Raw genomic sequence first — 12,261 nt, 5'->3', positions numbered from 1 at the left:
ATGGAGTTTAGAGAGAATAAAAAAAGAGACTGTAGTGGAGAGTTATGTGAGTTATGAGAGAGTTATTTCTGGGAGATCGTGCTAGATTAGCTATTTGTGAGTCGCTAGCTATTTGATCTCTCACCTTCGTAACCAATAGAATTCTTCCTTCACTGGATATTTGGAAACCATTGGAGACACTCTAATAGAGCATGGAAATTGTGGGGCCCACCGGACGGGGTCTCTCTCGTATATAGCAGCACTGGAGGCGGCGTCCCTGTCACCCTCTTGTGAAGACACCGCCATGCCAAGCCAAAGCCCCGCGACCCGCTGCCCTTTCATCAATCACCACCAACCCGCCGCCGGTGCGTCCCCTGCAGGCTGCACCTCCTCCTCTTCTTCCATGCAGGCGCACACGGACACGTGGCACGCCCGCGCTGCCTTCCTACCGCCGCTGACCGCTTGTCTCTTCCCAGGACCTCCGCCACAGCCATGTGTATAAATGCGTCGCGCTCTGCCGCTGTTGCTGCCGCCGTATCCATCTCCATCTGATCATCTCCATCCCTGGGCCGGAGGCTGCTGGACCGCTGCAGGAGCGCTCCCGCTGTGCCGTGTTCGCTTCGCCTTCTCCATTCCGCCGCCGCCGCCAAGCAAGCAAGGCATGCTAAATCTGGCAGCGTACCATTATTATTAGGCAGCACCGTACCCAGGCAGCCATTACTCGGCACTCACTCACTGCTGTTAGAGGCGTTTCCATTTTCATTTCGCCGCGACGACCGGGAGGATCTCGATCGGACACCGGAGAAGCTAGCCACACATCCAGCCCTGCGCCGGCGGCTGTTCTTGGAAACCGGCCGGGCGTACGTCGTCGCTGCGAGTCTGCTCGGAGTTTGACGGTGGTTTCCATTTGATCGATTCGGACACGCATGATTGATTGATCGGCCGTCTGGTTGGTCGTTGGTCGCGCGTCGCCGGAGCCCGGCGCGGCTCGTGCAATGAGCGACGTGTCCGTCCGCTTCGTGGTGGCGGCCGTGGCGGTGGCCGCCATCTCGCTAGCCGCCGCCGTGTCCGCCGCGTCGGCAGCGCACGACTACGGCGATGCGCTGCACAAGAGCCTGCTCTACTTCGAGGCGCAGCGGTCGGGGCGGCTGCCGTACAACCAGCGCGTCCGGTGGCGGGGCCACTCGGGGCTGACGGACGGGCTGGAGCAAGGCGTGGACCTGGTGGGCGGGTACTACGACGCCGGCGACCACGTGAAGTTCGGCCTGCCCATGGCGTTCACCGTCACGCTTCTCTCCTGGGGCATCCTCGAGTACGGCGGCGGCGTGGCGGACGCGGGGGAGCTGGCGCATGCGCTGCAGGCCATCAAGTGGGGCACCGACTACTTCCTGAAGGCGCACACGGCGCCCACCGAGCTGTGGGCGCAAGTTGGGGACGGCGACTCCGACCACTACTGCTGGCAGCGGCCCGAGGACATGACCACGTCGCGGCGGGCCTACAAGGTGGACGCGGACCACCCGGGGTCCGAGGTCGCCGCCGAGACTGCCACCGCCATGGCCGCCGCGTCCGCCGTGTTCCGCGCCGCCGGGGACGCGCACTACGCGCACCTGCTGCTCCACCACGCGCAGCAGCTGTTCGAGTTCGCCGACACCTACCGGGGACGCTACGACGACAGCGTCGACGTGGTCAAGAGCTACTACCCGTCCTCCAGCGGGTACCAGGACGAGCTGCTGTGGGCGGCGCTCTGGCTGCACCGCGCCACCGGCCGCCGCGACTACCTCCGCTACGCCCTCGACAACGCCGAGGCGTTCGGCGGCACCGGATGGGCCGTCTCCGAGTTCAGCTGGGACATCAAGTACGCCGGACTCCAGGTCCTCGCATCCCAGGTACGTTCCAACATTTGTGTAAAAATGTGTGAATTTCACTCAAGTCATTCTGGAAAAACACACACTTCAGATAATCATATATATGGAATAAATTAAGGTGTATATGGAATTAATAATGTACAATTCTAATCCTTTTTACTATCTGATGATGATTGCGTCGTCATCCTGTCCTCTTGTTGTGTTGTGGTTCATGCCTAACAAAATTTACCACCGTTGATTGAGGAGAGTGAAATGTTTGCTTTAAAAAACAGATTCTTTTTTTTTGTTCTTTTTTTGGGGAGTAAAATGTTTGGCATGCATGCATTGCACAAGGCAGCACAACGTCTGAACCAACAAGTGACATCCTTTTTTTTTAGAATAGTACTCCGTAGGTGGTTAACATTCTCTTTTGGATGGCCCACGCTTGATGGGGAAAGATGTTTTAACTGGAAGCCTGCAATGCAAAGTGAGTAGCATGCAGCAGCACCAGTTCCATCTTCCAAGATAGCATCAAGGGCAAGCCTGTTTGGTGCAACCTTCCCTTTTGCTTAGGCTATCTTACAAGCATAGCTCTGCTCACCCATTGCTTTTGCTTGTGTTTGAATTTGGTGGTGCACAGCATCTCCACATCCAACAACAACTTCATCTTGTGGAGGAACGCACATTGTGTAGTATACATGCGGATTTTAGTCATTTTATTTCATTTGCGAGGAAAGAGACGCGTGCTGATTTGGCATATCCACATTTCCTTTGGGAGAAACAGAAACCATATAGCATCAACAGCCTATATATTTTTTTCGAGAACACTTCCGTTGAGACAGCCTATATATACACATGGGCAAAATAATCTAGCTCATTAAGCAGAGGATCACTGTTCATAACCGTGGGGATCACAGCACAGGAGCTCTCATCAATTGTTTATGATGAGCAAGCAGATCATATCTTCCCTCTACCTGTTCCCTTGTCCTTTGCCAACCATTTCTGTCATTTTTTCTCTCATGTGCTCTTGGTAGCATGCATTATTCTCTAACAAAAGAAACAGACTGTTTTCCTAACCCTGGGAATTTATTTATAAGGTGTAGTAGAGTAGAGTAGACTGATGACATTTTTTTGAGGGATAGTGGACTGATGACATCACCGGTAAGCCAAGCGAACAGGGCATAGAATACAAGACAGACGTCTCTTACCAATGCAAACATTTCTTTATGCATCCACAAGCCTGCCTGCCTGTCCTCTATCTCATCATGCTTGGACTGTGATGCTCTGAAGCAAGCAAATCAACCAACTCTGAAGATTCTAGCCATCTTACCGGTGATGCACCTGGACAGAGGAGTCAGTGTCATTTTGAAATTTGTTAGTGAAAGCTTAACACATAAATAAATGATCTGACAGGGAGATAAAGAGAGAGCATGAGACAGATCTTGACCATGAAGACAGCACTAGAGCCAGTTTTAAGGTAGAACAATGGAACATCCATCAACACGTGGGCCATTCAACTAACAGTAGTTACATGTTTGGAAAAGGTTGAAGTTGTTGGATCACAACCAGAGCCCTGACAAACTGAACCCGGAAAGAAGGATCATGTGGCTTGGATCCTGAATTTTCAAGTATAGTTTTACCTTTCGGTTAGCTTATTATATACGAAGCCTACACAGTTAGTTTTGGATGACGCTGAAATTTGGACCATAACAAGACAGGGGATGTGTCATATAGTACATCCTACATGGTTGCTCAATGGGCAATTGTGCATTCAATAGCTTCAAGTCTCACTCCTAATTCCTGAAGTCAACAGTAGTATAGTGTTTGTCCAAATGTTTGACAAACAGGAGCTAACAATAATGGAATATAACAATCTGATTTGACGTATTTCAGTCAGAATAATGACACTGCAAATGACAGTTGCTTGAAGCATAGTCTAGTTTATATTTTTGTTGCTTTAAGAAGAATATGGAAATACATTAGAACAAACATTGTGCTAATATCTCTTAATAAATCAAAATAGTACGGTCGAATTTTCTGAGACGACATGTTGGTCTGTTCTTGAAAAAAAAGGAGAGTTTTTTTCTTCAACAGCTGCTGACTTTGCTGTGTTGGACTGAATCTTACTGACAGCTGCTGGTGGAGGCCAAGGAGCAGCGGCTGCGGCTGAGCGCGGAGGAGGTGGCGGTGGTGGAGCAGCTGCGGTCCAAGGCGGAGTACTACGTGTGCTCGTGCATGAACCGGAACCACGGCGGCGCGAAGCACAACGCCGGCCGCACCCCGGCGGGGCTGCTCTTCATCCGACCCTGGAACAACCTCCAGTACGTCTCCGGCGCGGCCTTCCTCCTCACCGTCTACTCGGACGTCCTCTCCTCCCTGGGCCAGCCCCTCCGCTGCGGCGGCTCTGGCGACGACGACGGCGAGCCCGCCGCCAGGTCCGCGGCCGGCGACGCCGGCGAGGTGCTGGCGTTCGCCAAGTCCCAGGCCGACTACATCCTGGGCACGAACCCGATGCGCACCAGCTACCTGGTCGGGTACGGCGCGGCGTACCCGCGGCAGGTGCACCACCGCGCGGCGTCGAGCGCGTCGTACAGTCACGACCGGGACTTCATCGGCTGCCTGCAGGGGTTCGACTCGTGGTACAGCGCGCGGCGGGAGAACCCGCACGACCTCGTCGGCGCCGTCGTCGGCGGGCCCAACGGCGAGGACGTCTTCAATGACCACCGCGGCGCGTACATGCAGACCGAGGCCTGCACGTACAACACGGCGCCCATGGTCGGGGTCTTCTCCAAGCTCATGCAGCTGGAGGGGCAGTCGCCACGGCCGGAGGTGGCCGCGGCGGCGGCGACAGAGGCGCCGGCGGAGGATCTTTGATAGGAGAGGTCGCTCAATGACAAATGGTGGGAAATAAACATTTCATTCCAAAAGAGTACAGAGAGATGTGATATTGATTATTAGGATGGATGTGTATACATGATGATTCTTTTTGTTAATTCCTACTAGAGACTACCGTATTTGTTTCATGTTTTTGCACATAACAAAGGAATCGAAAAGAAGGAATTTAAATTTCAAGTGGACCATAGCAATTTCAAAAATGAACTCGGTCTATAATTTTGTTGAACAAAGTTTTTTTTGTGTGACCAAATTAATTTTTTTAGTGGAGTGTGACCAAATGAAATAAAGAGTACAACGGCCCAATAGAACTGGGCTGGCCCAATTAAGAGTACAACGGCCCAATTAAATAAAAGCTAATAAAAGCACCAGCAGGCCAAGCTATATAGGCTATAGACCGGCCCCTACGGAAGCCCGCGTGTCGGGACAACGGCCCAATAAATTTGGGCTGTCCCACTAATGGGCTGAAGGGCTCGAGGCCCCTAGTGTGTGCCGTGTAACAGTTGCGCTCGGCAGGAGTTCAACGGAATGCCGCACCACCGCCGTCGCCGCTTGCCTTGGCTTCGGCTGCGGCGCCGCCTGAGGTGCTCGACGGAACGCGTCTCAGTGAGCCCTGTGGGGATCAGGCTAGGTGCTCCACCGCCGCACCGGAGGCGATGCGCGTCGACGTTCACCAGCTTGACGCCGCGAGCGTCGGCGCGCGCGTGGGGCGCTCGGTGAGGCGACTTCCTCGGCCGCCTACGCCCCCCTACGCGCGTGCCGCGGCCGCTGGGCCAGCGTGTGCCTTGCGCGGCGGCTCATTCGTGGACTCCGCGCCGACATGCGCACTGACGACCAGGACCGACTGAGGTCAAGGAGAGGAAAGCTGCCCCGTTTGGTTGCTGCCGGCCACTGGCTGTGCGTGTGACGGCCGGCCTCGCCTCAGCGTTGGCGTGACTTCGTCGGGGAGAATCGGATAGCGCGTGGCATGCCGACCTCAGGATCTCCCAGGTCGCGCACTACCTTCGTCTTCGTCAGGCGCCCAGCTGCCCCGCATTGCGGAAAGGTTTTCTCCTGCAGTACACAACTGGTAGGCTCCATGTATTGTCAGTCAGGGTCTCCATTTCTTTCGCTGTCCAAGTAGTTGGTAAAGCATGTAGTCCGTAGAAGATTCAGGGCTTAGTATCGTGATAAACGATGAAATTGTTGCTTAATAGTCAAGTCAGCGGCAAACATACTGCTTTTTCTTGGTTTTATTTTATCTGTGTATGTGCAAGATTCGTATCAGGTCAATAGGTTGTTGAAGGATAGTGATTAAATTATTCACCGCAGCTCCACAAGATTACACACAATGATTATTAAGAGGCACACTGAAGCTACACCATAAGCTGCCCTCTGCACCAAATTTTCTTGAGTTTAAAATGGGATTAATTCTCTTTACTCCAGGTCTTGTTCCATTCCTGAGAAACACTGGCTTAATGCGTATTCTGAAATGCCTCATCCTAGCCCAGGGTCCACAATGTGAGCTGCGCCAGCTTTAGGTGATGCTGGTGATCATGAGACAGAATTTATTTTGACCATTGCCACAAGAGAGAGATCAAATGTAAGTGTTGTAATAATGATGTACTTGTCTCCTCACTGTTGGTGGGGCATAATCATGTAGCATGACAAGTTCTTTTTTTAATTGGAGAATACCTGACTTAGTTCCTTGGACGTTGACTTTTGTGTCCACGTTTGCGGCAGAGGACAACCTAGTAAGGTATGCATGCATAGGCACCTGTCAGTGGCTTAGTCCCATGGATTGGCATATATAATCACTGTCTCTCTCTCTCAGAAGGTCTATGTTTATGTTTGCTCACAAGGTTGGATAAGAAGCATGAAGCTGAGTGTTGCTGTTCTCTTATTCTCTATCTTGCAGTATGCCAGCGGCCAGCCAGATAGCCGAGGTATGTTGTCCTGGTTCTGCGCTTTAAGTTCAGATGATAAATAGTGAAAAAATGCATGTAGAGCTCAACTGCTCATGTCATGTGTGCATTCCAAAGGTATACGGACGACTGCATGGTTGATAATAGGAATGCTTGATGGAAATCTATTTGTATAAAAGAGGAAAACAGAACCATTTCTCAAACCATTTTCGAAGATCAATGTGTACAAGCAATCTTTAGAAGCCAACCAGTTCCTCGTGATTATTTATTTGCCATAGTCTTCTGACTTATATTTTCCTTTCAGGTTTCATAAGCATTGACTGTGGCATCCCAGAAAACTCTTCGTACCAAGATCTCACTTCAAGCATAATATATGTCTCTGACCATGGTTTCATCAGCTCGGGAGAAAACCGCAACATCTCCTCAGATTACATCAGCCCATCACTAGCACAGCGCTATTATAATGTCCGCTTCTTTCTAGATGGCACGCGGAATTGCTACACCTTGAGATCCTTGGTTGCCGGAAACAAGTATTTTGTTCGTGCAGCGTTCTATTATGCAAATTATGATGGCCTGAACAAGCTTCCTGTTTTTGATCTATACATGGGGGCAACTTATTGGCATGAAGTTAAGTTCAGGGATGCAGGTGCGATTAATTGGATGGACATCATAGTTGTGGCTCCTGCTGATTACCTGCAAGTTTGTTTGGTGAACAAAGGGATGGGAACTCCGTTTATCTCTGGGCTGGATTTGAGGCCACTGAAGAGTACTCTTTACCCAGAGGCAAATGCTAGTCAATCCCGGGTGCTGACCAATGCCAATCGGTTTAACATGGGGCCCACAGACAAGTCTGTAGTTCGGTGAGTTTGATTTAGTTCTGCATACATCAATTCATCAAATGTAACTGGCCAAGTCAGTCTAATCACCCCGTTGGTTGATAAAGTAGGAATTGTGATGACACAAATATTATAGGAAAATATCCATATTACTTCCTCCAAGTTTGGCCAATGTCCAAATAACCCCCAAAACTAACATTTGGTTCAATTTACTCCCTCCAACTATTTAAGTTGGTCCAACCAACACCTTAAAAAGATTTTTCTTTTTTTGTTTCTCTATGTACAAATTATATTTTAGTTTCAAATTTTGTGAGGTGATAGAGGACATTGTATTTTGTGCTAGAAAAATGCACTATGAATTTTTCATCATCATGTTTTATACAATATTGTATCTCTAGTGTTAATTTATTATTAAATTTCCTAAGCTATCAAAATAGTGGCAAAAAGTTAAGATATATTTTTTCTAACATAACTTATGATGTTCTCTATCATATCACAAAATTTGATATTAAGACTCAACTAATACGTTGAAAAACAAAAATAACAAATCATGTTAAGGGGTAAACTAGACCAACTGAAATAGTTGGAGGGAGTAAATTAAACCAAATGTAAGTTTAGGGGGTAATATGGACATAAACCAAACTTGAGGGGAGTAATTTGGACTTTTTCCAATATTATATATATATATTTTTTTAGGGAACATGAGGGGTAAACTCCCTACCGATTAAAACCATCAATGAAAAGGTTATAAAGGTGCAAACAAAGAGAAGATCAATTAAGAAACAAAGAAACAAATGAAAAGGATCAAATCAATTATTAGAGATATGTATAGTCCCAATATTCTACATCAATAACACAAAAGCTTCTAGCCATTGCTCGATAATTATTTTTCTTGGCTTGATGGATAACCTTATTAAACTCCTTGACACAAATATTCCGGGAGTACCTTGGTGTCTTGTAGACTTGTTGAAAATAATCTGAAAAATAAAAAGAAAATATCTTTATTAATGATTGTGTCTGCTCCTTTTAGCCACTTTTGCATGGATTGTCTCAGAAGAATGATACTTTAAGATGACTAATTTTGCACTATCTTTAATACCTTTTATTGTTAATTGAATGAACTGTACTACACAAGCATATTTCTTTGGCCCAAACAGGTACCCATTGGATCCCCATGATCGTATCTGGTTGACATATGGTGCCATCCCAACCTGGAACGAGGCATCCGCTACATCTGTTGTTCGGAATTACCTTACTGATCCCTATGATGTGCCATCTGCCGTCATGCAAAATGCCGCAACACCTTCCAATAGTTCAATAATTAATTTCTCATGGGATCCATCTGATCACTCTGTGAATATCAGCTCCAGATACTTCTTTGTTTTCTACTTTGCTGAGTTGCAGAGTGTAGCGAGCAATGAACTGCGGCAGTTTGATATCATTGTCAATAACAGCACATGGAACAAAAAACCTTATACTCCACCATACCTATTTGCTGATTCCTTTTCTGGTATGGTTCAGGGGCAAGCGCAGTATGACATCTCACTTGTTGCTACAAAGAACGCAACACTCCCACCTATTCTCAATGCCATGGAGATATATTTGGTGAAACTGATAGATGAAATTGCAACAGACCCTGGAGATGGTATGAGTTTAACAATGTATATTAGTGCATTCTGTAAATTTTCTATAATTGCTAACTGTATCGATGTTACGTTTTCTTACAATTTGCAAAACATGAAAAGTAGTCCACTTTTTTTAAAGGGAAAAGTAGCAAAACTAATTGTGCTGCATTTGTTTTCTCGAACACGCACGAGAGCTACGTATCATTGCATTAATAGAAGAAGAGAGTTAGAAGTTACAACACGCACATATCATTGCATTTGTGTTTATATCATATTTTAGATGTATTGCTATCTTGGTAACAGCTTGCTTATCCGTATACATGTTTTTCTTGTTTTTGCCATACCAGCTAGAGCCATGATCGCAATCCAAGAAGCTTTTGGTGTGTGCAAAAATTGGATGGGTGACCCATGTGCTCCAAAAGCTTTTGCATGGGAAGGATTGGACTGTACTGATCCTCCAACTGGTATTCCAAGAATAACAGCATTGTATGTTTCAGTCATATTTGACATAAAGAAAGAAAAATGAATTGTTATATATATAAAAAAAAACTCGACCGGGGGGGGGGGGGGGGGGGGTTAAGACTGCCCCCGCAGCATTACAAATAAGAAGGACCTTCTCACCCGGCCGAGAAAACCCCAGAACCCCCGCCCCCATCCTTACACGGTGGCTTTCCGTCGCCCAAGTGAGAATTAGGCCGGTGCCCCCCAGTGCTTTGGTTATGGGGACGGACGAGGGGATTTTTTTAACCTCAGCCTGAAATTCGCTCCCACGGGGAGTCGAACCCAGGACCTGAGGAGTGCCGCTGGGTCACCTAACCGTTTGAGCTAGGCGCCCTTTGGCAAATGAATCGTTATATAGCATTGCAAGTTTCAATTTAGACTCTCCAGCTAGACATAGCAAGAGCAGAAACTAACTGTTCTGCGTTCCTCATTTTTTTTTGGCAGAAACTTGTCTTCAAGTGGGTTGGCCGGTCCCATCACTACCTCTTTTGGAGATCTGAAAGCACTCCAGTACCTGTAGGATTTTTCCACAATATCTTTACTTTAGATGTTAAAATGTGCTGTGGCATTTTTCTTTTGGGTACTACTTGCAAGTTCCAAATTAAGCCCATCTGGTTCATTTCCTCCCCTCTGCTTGTTTACTTGTGTGTTTACCTGTTTTCTCTTCTTGTATGTCTAGTGATTTCTGCACTGTTTACTATAGTATAACTAAAATAACATGTATCTTGCAGTAAATTTATTGAATTTCATGTGAAATATATGTTCTCTTTCTTGTATGTCTCCACCGTACTATAAAACTTACATTTTGAAAGAAAACTAATCATGTGAAATATATATGTATTAGGAGAGGGCGCAAAGCCTGTTCGCAATTATTACTTTAGTCCTTTTCCTGAATTCAGACGTGAAGTTAAGCTGATAAATAGTACCACTGAAACATTTTATTCCCCCATACCTTAAAGCTTTTTCTTACAAGAACTGTTACCTATCCCAGGGATTTGTCACACAATAACTTGTCTGGCTCCATTCCAAATTATCTTGGGCAGCTTCCATTTCTAGTATTTCTGTAAGTCTTACTAAACATCTGCTCGAGTTTGGGAATCTTCATAGAACAAACTTTTCATATGCCATACATTTTCTTTATAGGGATCTCTCCAGCAATGATCTTTCTGGATCAATTCCTTACAGTCTTCTTCAAAAATCCCACAATGGGACTCTATCACTAAGGTATGTTTTATACTTGTATGTTACTAAACTATGGAGCAACCCTGTTTTAAATCAAATTGTTTTATTCATAGAATTTATAAAACATACTTGGAGGATGCAGTTATACTATTTTAAATGTTCATTTAGTGTCATAGCATCTGTTTAAATGTTTAAAATATATCCTTTGTATTTGGACGTTTCTTGTTCCTCAGTTTCTTTGTGAGTCCATTTAATAAGGAAGCAGCACTTATCCCATTACTGGGTACTAGTTCATAAATAGTTTTCAGTAGCATTAGGGCAATATCATTACTTCGTAGTAAACAAAATACTGCTTTTATGTTTGGAATTTTCATCCATACTAGAAGGAGAGCTCTACTAGAAGGCATTAAGAGTTTCAGTTCTTTAATGTAACATTTTTTTATAAGGGTTCTTTAATGTAACATTGTTTTGGGTAAAAAACATTTCTGAGAACAGTGACAGTGCTGCTACCTTTGCCTTGTCAATTTTTAGATCTGGTTGATGACCAAAGATATAGAACATCTCCCTTTATTTGGGTTATCTTGGAAGCATTTCTTAATGTGAATCATTCCGTGCATTTTTTTTCGCTTCCAGGCTTGGTAACAATTCAAATTTATTTGGGAACGGTACTTACTATGGATCAGGCCCAAAGAAAATGGATGGGGCACTTCTCTCTGCGATAATCATTCCAATAGTTGCTGCCATTGCCTTATTTGTTATCTTCATTGTTCTGCTGCTCCGAACACTCAAGGAAAAAGGTAATACAACATGGAGGAAATCATTTTTTTGGTGCCATGCGCTGTTGTATTTCTTGCCTTTTAATACCCTTTTTCATATGATGCAGCTAGGAGAAGGGTTGCTGATCCTAAAGATGAAACAACATTACTTGAGAACCGAGAATTCTCTTACAGAGAACTGAAGCATATTACAAATAACTTTAACCTAGAGATTGGCAAAGGTGGGTTTGGAGCTGTCTTCCTTGGTTACTTGGAAAATGGAAAGCCAGTCGCTGTGAAATTACGGTCAGAGTCATCTTCACAAGGGGGCAAAGAGTTTCTGGCTGAGGTAAATGGGAATGAACTTAAAGAACTAGATGTGCCACGTTTCCACTTAAGCTCTCCCCATGAGATATGATAATGACAATAAAAGAGAATATAATTGGAGGAATATTAATATATTGCATTGGGCCTCATGGGCTGATTATATAGAGTACATGGGACTAACATCTCACATGATTAGGCAATGTGGTACTATTCCTAATACTCTAACAGCCCCTAGGCTACCAGCCGAACAGGCTTGGTGCCAGCCCATAGCAGGCCCCTTAGGCGCCTATTCTAACACACCCCCTCAGTCGAAACGTCAGCCACTCTGCACGTTTAGACTGGACCTGAACTCCGTGAACACTGAAGTAGGCAACCCCTTGGTGAAGATGTCTGCATATTGCGAAGCAGTAGGAACA

The 12,261-nt window shown here is 46.1% G+C and overlaps 2 protein-coding genes across 5 annotated transcripts; both read left to right on the top strand.

Annotated features, from left to right (window-relative positions):
- Positions 1–377: 377 nt before the first annotated feature.
- On the top strand, positions 378–4,887 carry LOC136475708 (endoglucanase 5-like). The gene is made up of 2 exons (XM_066473305.1): positions 378–1,865; positions 3,957–4,887. Exons 1-2 carry the CDS (start codon positions 975–977, stop codon positions 4,695–4,697), a joined length of 1,632 nt encoding a protein of 543 aa, XP_066329402.1. The 5' UTR covers positions 378–974; the 3' UTR covers positions 4,698–4,887.
- Positions 4,888–5,278: 391 nt separating this feature from the next.
- On the top strand, positions 5,279–11,963 carry LOC136475707 (putative leucine-rich repeat receptor-like protein kinase At2g19210). Of its 4 annotated transcripts, none has more exons than XM_066473301.1 (12): positions 5,279–5,784; positions 6,141–6,297; positions 6,438–6,453; positions 6,529–6,640; positions 6,924–7,479; positions 8,613–9,100; positions 9,428–9,566; positions 10,026–10,097; positions 10,573–10,644; positions 10,725–10,805; positions 11,397–11,560; positions 11,647–11,963. In XM_066473301.1, exons 4-12 carry the CDS (start codon positions 6,571–6,573, stop codon positions 11,934–11,936), a joined length of 1,932 nt encoding a protein of 643 aa, XP_066329398.1. In that variant the 5' UTR covers positions 5,279–5,784; positions 6,141–6,297; positions 6,438–6,453; positions 6,529–6,570; the 3' UTR covers positions 11,937–11,963. The 4 variants fall into 4 exon arrangements, with proteins under 4 accessions (XP_066329398.1, XP_066329397.1, XP_066329401.1 ...); XM_066473300.1 differs by having other exon boundaries at positions 6,399–6,453; XM_066473304.1 differs by having other exon boundaries at positions 6,399–6,453; positions 11,447–11,560; positions 11,647–11,769.
- Positions 11,964–12,261: the final 298 nt, after the last annotated feature.

The sequence above is a fragment of the Miscanthus floridulus genome, chromosome 8 (assembly GCF_019320115.1).
Source record: "Miscanthus floridulus cultivar M001 chromosome 8, ASM1932011v1, whole genome shotgun sequence".
Classification (NCBI taxonomy): Eukaryota; Viridiplantae; Streptophyta; class Magnoliopsida; order Poales; family Poaceae; genus Miscanthus; species Miscanthus floridulus.
The sequence above is the reverse complement of the archived record's forward strand: the minus strand, read 5'-3'. Positions and strand labels throughout refer to the sequence as shown.

Excerpts from the sequence above, each read along its gene's own strand:
- LOC136475707 (XM_066473301.1), top strand. The coding sequence starts at position 6,571 with ATGAAGCTGAGTGTTGCTGTTCTCTTATTCTCTATCTTGCAGTATGCC. Across the intron at positions 7,480-8,612 it reads ACAGACAAGTCTGTAGTTCG|GTACCCATTGGATCCCCATG; the intron begins GTGAGTTTGATT and ends TGGCCCAAACAG. Across the intron at positions 10,645-10,724 it reads CTTCCATTTCTAGTATTTCT|GGATCTCTCCAGCAATGATC; the intron begins GTAAGTCTTACT and ends TTTTCTTTATAG.
- LOC136475708 (XM_066473305.1), top strand. The coding sequence starts at position 975 with ATGAGCGACGTGTCCGTCCGCTTCGTGGTGGCGGCCGTGGCGGTGGCC. Across the intron at positions 1,866-3,956 it reads TCCAGGTCCTCGCATCCCAG|CTGCTGGTGGAGGCCAAGGA; the intron begins GTACGTTCCAAC and ends TCTTACTGACAG.